General features: G+C 43.7%; 1 protein-coding gene across 1 annotated transcript; it reads right to left on the bottom strand.

Annotated features, from left to right (window-relative positions):
- Window positions 1-8,475: 8,475 nt before the first annotated feature.
- On the bottom strand, window positions 8,476-9,312 carry LOC136831069 (ELKS/Rab6-interacting/CAST family member 1-like). The gene has a single exon (XM_067091016.1). The coding sequence runs from the start codon at window positions 9,310-9,312 to the stop codon at window positions 8,476-8,478; it is 837 nt and encodes a 278-aa protein (XP_066947117.1).
- Window positions 9,313-11,552: the final 2,240 nt, after the last annotated feature.

Raw genomic sequence — 11,552 nt, 5'->3', positions numbered from 1 at the left:
TGAAATGGAAGCCACGAACCTGGCAACAACAGCAGGTTGCGAGCTGGTCGGAGATGTCGATGCACTCGGCCCACTTTTGGTCGGAGGAGAACACCGCTCTCAGTGAGGTTTACTTCCGGTTCAGATGACTGGATAGCGTGATTATAACGTCTGTTGGACCCTTAAGAGGCCCTGACAGGTGCTGATTTCCTTACGGTGACACGCCACCATCCAAAAGGAGGGCAGAAATCCACTTTCGATGACAGAGGCAACATTGCCTATACCTCAAACAGATACACCCAACCTTAAGTGGCCCTGTCAGTTGCTGATTTCCTTAAGGTGACCGACCACCATCCAAAAGGTGGGCAGAAATCCAGTTTCAATGACAAAGGCAACATTGCCTATACCTGAAACAGGTATACCCAACCTTAAGTGGCCCTGACAGCTGCTGATTTCCTTAAGGTGAGCTAGCCAGTATAGAAAAGTTGGGCATAAAACCAGTTTTGATGACAAAGGCAAAGTTGCCTATAGCTCAAACAGGTATACCCAACCTTAAGTGGCACACACAGATGCTGATTTCCAAAGGAAACAGCCCACCATCCAAAAGGTGGGCAGAAATGCAGTTTCGATGGCAGGGGCAAAGTTGCCTATGTCTCGAACTGGTATACCCAAAGTTAAGTGGCTGAGACAGCTGCTAATTTCATTAAAGAGATAGGTCACTATACAAAAGGTGGACAGATATTCAGTTTCAATGACAGAGGCAAAGTTGCCTATGTCTCGAACTGGTATACCCAACCTAAAGTGGCCCTGACAGCTGCTGATTTCCTTGTGGAGACATGCCACCATACAAAAGGTGGGCAGAAATCCAGTTTTGATGACAAGGGCAAAGTTGCCTATGTCTCGAACTTTTATACCCAAATTAAGTGGCCCAGAGCGCTTCTTATTTCCTTAAAGAGATAAGCTACCATACAAAAGGTGGGCAGCAACCCAGTTTCGATGACATAGACAAAGTTGCCTATGTCTCGAACTGGTATACCCACCATTAAGTGGCCTTGTAATGTGTTAATTTCCTTATGGAGGCAGGCCACCATACAAAATGTGGGCAGAAATCCAGTTTCGATGAGAGAGCAAAGTTGCCTATGTCTCGAACTGGTATACCCAACCTTAAGTGGCCCTGACAGCTGAAGATTTCCTTATGGAGACAGGCCACCAGCTAAAAGGCGGGCAGCAATCCAGTTTCAATGACAGAGGCAAAGTTCCCTATGTCTCGAACTGGTATACCCAACCTTAAGTGGCCCTGACAGCTGCTGATTTCCTTGTGGAGACATGCCACCATCTAAGAGGTGGGAATAAATCCAGTTTCGATGACAAAGGCAAAGTTGCCTATGTCTCGAACTGGTATAAACCTAAGTGGCCAGTTTTGATTTCAAAGACATAAGATACCAAAGAAATCAAGTTTCGATGACATAGGCAAAGTTGCCTATGTCTCAAACTGGTATACCCAACCTTAAGTGGCCATGACAGCTGCTGATTTCCTCAAGGAGACAGGCCACCATTCAAAAGGTGGGCAGAAATCCAGTTTCGATGACAGAGGCAAAGTTGCCTATGTCTCGAACTGGTATACCCAACCTTAAGTGGCTGAGACAGCTGCTAATTTCCTTAAAGAGACAGGCCACCATCCAAAAGGTGGGCAGAAATCCAGTTTCAATGACAGAGGCAAAGTTGCCTATGTCTCATCCTGGTATACCCAACCTTAAGTGGCCCTGACAGCTGCTGATTTCCTTATGGAGACAGGCCACCATACAAAAGGTGGGCAGAAATCCAGTTTCGATGACAGGGGCAAAGTTGCCTATGTCTCGAACTGGTATACCCAACCTAAGTGGCCCAGACAGCTTCTGATTTCCTTAAAGAGATAGGCTACCATACAAAAGGTGGGCAGAAATCCAGTTTCGATGACAGAGGCAAAGTTGCCTATGTCTCGAACTGGTATACCCAACCTTAAGTGGCCTTTACATCTGCTGATTTCCTTATGAAGGCAGGCTACCATACAAAAAGACGGCAGAAATCCAGTTTCGATGACCAGACCTGAGCAAAGTTGCCTATGTCTCGAACTGGATGCATCCCAGACCATCCAACTGGAAGATGTAAAATGACCAGAAGATGCATTAGATTTCCTTAGATATCAGACAGGCCACCAGCTAACAGGTGGGCAGCAATCCAGTTTCAATGACAGAGGCAAAGTTGCCTATGTCTCGAACTGGTATACCCAACCTTAAATGGCCCTGACAGCTGCTGATTTCCTTAAAGAGACAGGCCACCATCCAAAAGGTGGGCATAAAATCCAGTTTCGATGACAGAGGCAAAGTTCCCATGTCTCGAACTGCTATACCCAACCTTAAGTAGCCCTGATAGCTACTGATTTCCTTAAGGAGATAGGCCACCATCCAAAAGGTGGGCAAAAATCCAGTTTCGATAACAAAGGCAAAGTTGCCTATGTTTCGAACTGGTATACCCAACCTTAAGTGGCCCTAACAGCTGCTGATTTCCTTAAGGATAGGGGCCACCAACCAAAAGGTGGACAGAAATCCAGTTTCAATGACAGAGGCAAAGAAGCTCATGTCTCGGACTGATATACCCAACCTTAAGTGGCCCTGAAAGCTAATGATTTCCTTAAGGAAATATGTCATCATTCAAAAGGTGGGCAGAAATCCAGTATCGATGACAAAGGCAAAGTTGCCTATGCCTTGAACTGATATACCCAACCTTAAGTGGCCCTGACTGCTGCTGATTTCCTTAAGGAATTACACCACCATCCAAAAAGTGGGCAGAAATGCAGTTTCAAAGACAGAAGCAAAGTTGCCTATGTCTTGAACTGGTATACCCAACCTTAAGTTGCCATGACAGCTGGTGGTTTCCTTAAGGAGAGGGGCCACCATACAAAAGGTGGGCAGAAATCCAATTTCGATGACCTGGGCAAAGTTGCCTATGTCTCGAACTGGTAAACACAACCTTAAGAGGCGGTGACAGCTGCTGATTTCATTAAGGAGATAGGCCACCATCCAAAATGTGGGCAGCAATCCAGTTTCGATGAGAGAGGCAAAGCTGCCTATGTCTCGAACTGTTATACCCAACCTTAAATGGCCCTGGCAGATGCTGATTTCCTTAAGGAGATAGGCCACCATCCAAAAGGTGGCAGCAATCCAGTTTCGATGACAGAGGCAAAGTTGCCTATGTCTCGAACTGGTATACCCAAACTTAAGTGGCCATGAGAGCTGCTAATTTCCTTATAGAGATAGGCCACCATCCAAAAGCTGGGAAACAGTTTAGATGACAGAGGCAAAGTTGCCTATGTCTCGAACTGGGATACCCTACCTTAAGTGGCCATGACAGCTGCTGATTTCCCTAAGGAGATGGGCCACCAACCAAAAAGTGGGCAGAAATCCAGTTTCGATGACAGAGGTAAAGTTGCCTATGTCTCGAACTGGTATACCCAACCATGAGTGGCCATGACAGCTGCTGGTTTCCTTAAGGAAATAGGCCACCATACAAAACGTGGGCAGCAATCCAGTTTTGATGACAGAGACAAAGTTGCCTATGTCTCGAACTGGTATACCCAACCTTAACTGGCCCTGACAGCTGCTGATTTCCTTAAGGAGATAGGCCACCATACAAAAGGTGGGCAGCAATCCAGTTTCGATGACAGAGGCAAAGTTGCCTATGTCTCAAAATGGTATACCCAACCTTAAGTGGCCCTGACAGCTGCTGATTTCCGTAAGAAGATAGGCCACCAACCAAAAGGTGGGCAGCAATCAAGTTTTGATGACAGAGGCTAAGTTGCCTATGTCTTGAACTGTTATACCCAACCTTAAGTGGCCCTGACAGCTGCTGATTTCCTTAAGGAGATAGGCCATTACAAAGTTGCCTATGTCTCGAACTGGTATACACAGCATTAAGTGGCCATGACAGCTGCTGCTTTCTTTAAGGAGATAGGCCACCATCCAAAAGGTGGGCAGCAATCCAGTTTCGATGACAGAGGTAAAGTAGCCTATGTCTCGAACTGGTATACCCAACCTTAAGTGGCCCTGACAGCTGCTGATTTCCTTAAGGAGATAGGCCACCATCCAAAAGGTGGGCAGCAATCCAGTTTCGATGACAGAGGCAAAGTTGCCTATGTCTTAAACTGGTATACCCAACCTTAAGTGGCCCTAACAGCTACTGATTTCCTTCGGAGATAGGCCACCACCCAAAAGGTGGGCAGCAATCCAGTTTCGATGACAGAGGCAAAGTTGCCTATGTCTCGAACTGGTATACCCAACCTTAAGTGGTCCTGACAGCTGCTGATTTCCTTAAGGAGATAGACCACCATACAAAAGGTTGGCAGCAATCCAGTTTCGATGACAGAGGCAAAGTTGCCTATGTCTCGAACTGGTATACCAACTTTAAGTGGCCCTAACAGTTCCTGATTTCCTTAATGAGATAGGCCACCATCCAAAAGGTGGGCAGCAATCCAGTTTCGATGACAGAGGCAAAGTTGCCTATGTCTCGAACTGGTATACCCAAGCTCAAGTGGCCCTGACAGCTGCTGATTTCCTTAAAGAGATAGGCCACCAATCAAAAGGTGGAGAGCAATCCAGTTTTGATGACAGGGAAAGTTGCCTATGTCTTGAACTGTTATACCCAACCTTAAGTGGCGCTTACAGCTGCTAATTTCCTTAAGGAGATAGGCCATTACAAAGTTGCCTATGTCTCGAACTGGTATACCCAAACTTAAGTGGCCATGACAGCTGCTGATTTCCTTAAGGAGATAGGCCACCATACAAAAGGTGGGCAGCAATCCAGTTTCGATGACAGAAGCGAAGTTGCCTATGTCTCGAACTGGTATACCCAACCTTAAGTGGCCCTGACAGCTGCTGATTTCCTTAAGGAGATAGGCCACCATCAGAAAGGTGGGCAGCAATCCAGTTTCGATGACAGAGGCAAAGTTGCCTATGTCTCGAACTGGTATACCCAACCTTAAGTGGCCCTGACAGCTGCTGATTTCCTTAAGGAGATCGGCCACCATCCAAAAGGTGGGCAGCAATCCAGTTTCGATGACAGAGGCAAAGTTGCCTATGTCTCAAACTGGTATACCCAACCTTAAGTGGCCCTGACAGCTGCTGATTTCCTTAAGGAGATAGGCCACCATCCAAAAGGTGGGCAGCAATCCAGTTTCGATGACAGAGGCAAAGTTGCCTATGTCTCGAACTGGTATACCCAATCTTAAGTGGCCCTGAGAGCTGCTGATTTCCTTAAGGAGATAGGCCACCATACAAAAGGTTGGCAGCAATCCAGTTTCTATGACAGAGGCGAAGTTGCCTATGTCTCGAACTGGTATACCCAACCTTAAGTGGCCCTGACAGCTGCTGATTTCCTTAAGGAGATAGGCCACCATCCGAAAGGTGGGCAGCAATCCAGTTTCGATGACAGAGGCAAAGTTGCCTATGTCTCGAACTAGTATACCTAACATTAAGTGGCCATGACAGGTGCTGATTTCCTTAAGGAGATAGGCTACCATCCAAAAGGTGGGCAGCAATCCAGTTTCGATGACAGAGGCAAAGTTGCCTATGTCTCGAACTGGTATACCCAGCCTTAAGTGGCACTGACAGCTGCTGATTTCCTTAAGGAGATAGGCCACCATCCAAAAGGTGGGCAGCAATCCAGTTTCGATGACAGAGGCAAAGTTGCCTATGTCTCGAACTGGTATACCCGACCTTAAGTGGCCCTGACAGCTGCTGATTTCCGTAAGGAGATAGACCACCATACAAAAAATGGGCAGCAATCCAGTTTCGATAACAGAGGCAAAGTTGCCTATGTCTCGAACTGGTATACCCAACCTTAAGTGGCCCTGACAGCTGCTGATTTCCTTAAGGAGATAGGCCACCATCCAAAAGGTGGGCAGCAATCCAGTTTCGATGACAGAGGCAAAGTTGCCTATGTCTCGAACTGGTATACCCAACCTTAAGTGGCCCTGACAGCTGCTGATTTCCTTAAGGAGATAGGCCACCATCCAAAAGGTGGGCAGCAATTCAGTTTCGATGACAGAGGCAAAGTTGCCTGTGTCTCAAACTGGTATACCCAACCTTAAGTGGCCCTGACAGCTACTGATTTTCTTAAGGAGATAGGCCACCATCCAAAAGGTATGCAGCAATCCAGTTTCGATGACAGAGGCAAAGTTGCCTATGTCTTAAACTGGTATACCCAACCTTAAGTGGCCCTGGCAGCTGCTGATTTCCTTAAGGAGATAGACCACCATACAAAAGGTGGGCAGCAATCCAGTTTCGATGACAGAGGCAAAGTTGCCTATGTCTCGAACTGGTATACCCAACCTTAAGTGGCCCTGGCAGCTGCTGATTTCCTTAAGGAGATAGACCACCATACAAAAGGTGGGCAGCAATCCAGTTTCGATGACAGAGGCAAAGTTGCCTATGTCTCAAACTGGTATACCCAACCTTAAGTGGCCCTGACAGCTACTGATTTCCTTAAGGAGATAGACAACCATACAAAAGGTGGGCAGCAATCCAGTTTCGATGACAGAGGCAAAGTTGCCTATGTCTCAAACTGGTATACCCAACCTTAAGTGGCCCTGACAGCTGCTGATTTCCTTAAGGAGATAGGCCACCATCCAAAAGGTGGGCAGCAATCCAGTTTCGATGACAGAGGCAAAGTTGCCTATGTCTCAAACTGGTATACCCAACCTTAAGTGGCCCTGACAGCTGCTGATATCCTTAAGGAGATGGGCCACCATCCAAAAGGTGGGCAGCAATCCAGTTTCGATGACAGAGGCAAAGTTGCCTATGTCTCGAACTGGTATACCGAACCTTAAGTGGCCCTGGCAGCTACTGATTTCCTTAAGTAGATAGACCACCATACAAAAGGTGGGCAGCAATCCAGTTTCGATGACAGAGGCAAAGTTGCCTATGTCTCAAACTGGTATACCCAACCTTAAGTGGCCCTGACAGCTACTGATTTCCTTAAGGAGATAGGCCACCATCCAAAAGGTGGGCAGCAATCCAGTTTCGATGACAGAGGCAAAGTTGCCTATGTCTCAAACTGGTATACCCAACCTTAAGTGGCCCTGACAGCTGCTGATTTCCTTAAGGAGATAGGCCACCATCCAAAAGGTGGGCAGCAAATCCAGTTTCGATGACAGAGGCAAAGTTGCCTATGTCTCGAACTGGTATACCCAACCTTAAGTGGCCCTGACAGCTACTGATTTCCTTAAGGAGATAGGCCACCATACAAAAGGTGGGCAGCAATCCAGTTTCGATGACAGAGGCAAAGTTGCCTATATCTCGAACTGGTATACCCAACCTTAAGTGGCCCTGACAGCTACTGATTTCCTTAAGGAGATAGACCACCATACAAAAGGTGGGCAGCAATCCAGTTTCGATGACAGAGGCAAAGTTGCCTATGTCTCAAACTGGTATACCCAACCTTAAGTGGCCCTGACAGCTGCTGATTTCCTTAAGGAGATAGGCCACCATCCAAAAGGTGGGCAGCAATCCAGTTTCGATGACAGAGGCAAAGTTGTCTATGTCTCGAACTGGTATACCCAACCTTAAGTGGCCCTGACAGCTGCTGATTTCCTTAAGGAGATAGGCCACCATCCAAAAGGTGGGCAGCAATCCAGTTTCGATGACAGAGGCAAAGTTGCCTATGTCTCAAACTGATATACCCAACCTTAAGTGGCCATGACAGCTGCTGATTTCCTTAAGGTGATAGACCACCATACAAAAGGTGGGCAGCAATCCAGTTTCGATGACAGAGGCAAAGTTGCCTATATCTCGAACTGGTATACCCAACTTTAAGTGGCCCTGACAGCTGCTGATTTCTTTAAGGAGATAGACCACCATACAAAAGTTGGGCAGCAATCCAGTTTCGATGACAGAGGCAAAGTTGCCTATATCTCGAACTGGTATACCCAACCTTAAGTGGCCCTGACAGCTGCTGATTTCCTTAAGGAGATAGGCCACCATCCAAAAGGTGGGCAGCAATCCAGTTTCGATAACATAGGCAAAGTGTTCTATGTCTCGAACTGGTATACCCAACCAGAATTGAGAAGCCCTTTTATAAAATCCATTCTTCAGATGCTTACATTCACTTTAACAAGGTATGCTTCAGAGAGGGTCTGTTCCCTTCATACATTATTATCACTATTATTATTAATGAGAAGACTTTCTGTAAGGGTACAGTTAGTGGGTGGATGCAGCCAGAATTCTGACTGGCCATTTGCTGGTGCTGTTCCGTCACATTCCAAGGGGCGTTGCGATCGCCTTGGCCCAGTCGATGAGGTTGGCTGGAGGATGGGTGTGTGGGAGGTGGGGGGCCTCCCGTTGGCTGAAAGTTTGGGGGTTGTGGGTGGGGGATACAGCAGCCAACACCCATCCCAAAGTCAACCCCATCGTATGGACCAAGGATATCGCAACGCCTCCAGAACACGACGCCAATGACGAACTTCTACCTGCGTCTTCTCCTGCGTGCTTTTTTCTGGAGCGTTCCGTTTTGATCTGTTAGTTCAGTGATCTTGTCTCTGAGGGCCTTGTTATCTTCAACCAGAGCAGCATTCTTATCCTTTTCATTTACTGTAGAATTATTCACAGAGGCCATTTCCAGTCCTCTTTCAGATAGTTTCTCATTCAGGTTTTCATTTTCCTTTTGCAGGAACTGAAGTCTATCTTCCGTGGTATGTACATTCTTCTGGACGGGTAAATTCCTCTGCGCCTCCTTTCCATGATTTTTTTCTTGATCAAGAATTCTTGCAGGCAGAACGGTTGTTTGTAGCTGTGAGGCTCGAAGCTTATCCTCGAGTTTTGTGGTCACCTCTTTCAGTCGTTTCCTTTCCGCTTCGTGGGCCTTGACTTTCTCTTCTAAGTAACCACAATAGAAATCATTGTCCGACGCTTGACGCTGCACCTCTTCCAGTTTTACTCGGTCCCTCTGACTTTCTTGATCTTTGTTTGCGAGTTTCTCCTTTAGATTGTCTATTTCTATACCTTTCCGTATCAATGCGTCTTCATACTCTTCCATTTTCTTCATCATCTCGTTGTTCAAATTATCATTCCTCTGGGTAAGAGCTGCTTCGTTATTTTTCCTGTTGTCAACTTCATGAAGGAGGCACAAGTTTTTCTCCTCAGCCTCCTTCCGTGCCTCCTCCAGAACAGAGATCATTTCCGTAGCATGGTAAACGTCATTTTCCAGTTGTGCAATGGCATCTCGAGCAAGTCGGCCAGACTTCTTTTCCTCCATGTAATTGTCATACATGTTTCCAAGAAGCCCTCCAAGAATAAGAGCCATCGCGTTTGTACCAATAAAATGTCCAAAGTTTTCGAAAACATTCCCATTCACAAAAGGTAATATCACTGATCCAGGGCGGATCAGAGCCAGTACACTGTTCACAAGAAAAGTAACTTTGCCAAATAGAGACATGGTTACCTTTCTTTCAACCTGATCGAAATGCTAGAATCAGAAAAAGCCACTGAGGTTTGGGGATTCCAAAGATCGTTATTTCGGCTTCATCGCGATTCTTCCTTCAGGAGATTCCTCACGGAGCCTTCAAAAGCACTTTGAGAAACTACGGGAATGGTGTAAGAGGCTCCTGAAGACGTCGACGGATTCAGAAATCAAGTAAATGAAGACGACCGTGAAGATGAGAAACTCTTCAGCGCTATTCTTCCTTCTGGACATACCTCACTGAGCCTTCGAAAGCACTTGCAGAAATTGAGGGAATGGTGCAAGAGTCTCCTGAAGACGTCCATGGATTCAGAGATCAAGTAAATGGAGACGATCGTGAAGATGAGAAAATAAATGTCTTCGACGAACAAGAAACTAAAAAGGAAGTTACAGCTTTTATAATTTCTGTCACATTTATTATAACACAAAAACAGAATGAAGTAATGAAAATTAAACAAAAAAACCAGTATTTAAGATATTTTGATGATAGAACTATAAATTTATATATATATATATATATATATATACACATATATACATGTATATATATATATATATATATATATATATATATATATATATATATATATATATATATATATATATATATATCTTCTTCTTGGGTGTAAGTTATCCTCGAGATAGAGTGAACAGGACATTATACGACATTTGTAGCTTAAAATTTGTGAATATATATATATATATATATATATATATATATATATATATATATATATATATATATATATATATATATATATATATATATATAAGTATATGCATTTATGTATGCATGTATGTATGTGTAGTGTGTATTCATTAATATTAAGCTACAAATGTACAATATCCAGGCCACTCTGTCTTGGGGATAACATGCACTCAAGATAAATGATAATTAATAAGTGACTCTCTTATCATCGATGGCTCAGTGTTAAAAGCGTCACTGTGCGTCGTCGCTTCCTAACCAGTCGGCAGTTCGAATCTCACTGGTGATGAAGTATTTATTAATTATAATTCCCACATTTGTGTATGTTATCCCGAGGTAGAGTAAATTGGATATTAAACGATATTTGCATATATAAACATGTGAATATAACAAATGTATCTCGGTGTATGTATTATCTTTATATATATACACATATATATACATACATCGATATCGACGTCATATATATATATATATATATATATATATATATATATATATATATATATATATATATATATATATATATATATATATATATATATATATATATATATATATATATATATATATAACATACAGTATAAAGAATTAAATAAGAACCCGATAGACAACGTGAATAGTGGTTTCAATAAGAAAGTGAAAAACCTGTTAAAAGGTAACGAAAGCCTTATAAAGAAGTTGTGTGTGACCTCTCCATCACTACCATGCATGTATGGTACAATTAAAACTCACAAAACAAACTTTCCTGCCAGGCCAATTATCAGTTCAGTTGGTTTCGCATCATACAAGCTAGCGAAGTACTTAGTGGATATTCTCAACCCATTAGTAGGTACCATCTCAAATGCAAATATCACGAATAATGTGGACCTGATAAATAAACCAAATAGTTTACAGATTAATAGTGAATCCAGGCTTGTAAGTTTTGATGTAGGATCACTATTCACAAAGGTGCCAATTGATGATCTGATGGCGTTTTTATCTGAATTGTTAGAGAACACACAGCTGGACATCCCATTTTCTAAAAGTACTTTAACTGAACTGATTAAATTATGTGTAAAAGATTGTAAATTTGAATTTAATGGTAAATTTTACTCACAAAATTTTGGTATGGCAATGGGAAACCCTCTATCCCCAGTATTAAGTAACTTATGTATGGAATTTTTTGAAAAGAAGATATTAAACAACATAATCCCACGTAATATAACATGGTTTAGGTATGTTGACGACATAATTTGTGTATGGCCAGGGAACCAAGATGTAAATAACTTTTTGCCAAGTTAAATCAATTAGTACCATCAATTAAATTCACGATGGAAATGGAAAATGATGGGTGCTTACCGTTTTTGGATGTCCTCATACGAAGAAATAGTAATGG

This window comes from Macrobrachium rosenbergii, chromosome 48 (assembly GCF_040412425.1).
Source record: "Macrobrachium rosenbergii isolate ZJJX-2024 chromosome 48, ASM4041242v1, whole genome shotgun sequence".
NCBI lineage: Eukaryota > Metazoa > Arthropoda > Malacostraca > Decapoda > Palaemonidae > Macrobrachium > Macrobrachium rosenbergii.
Note: the sequence above shows the minus strand (reverse complement) of the source record. Positions and strands in the feature narration are given on the sequence as shown.

Bases quoted from the DNA above. Each gene is read 5' to 3' on its own strand.
- LOC136831069 (XM_067091016.1), bottom strand. From the start codon at position 9,312: ATGGCTCTTATTCTTGGAGGGCTTCTTGGAAACATGTATGACAATTAC.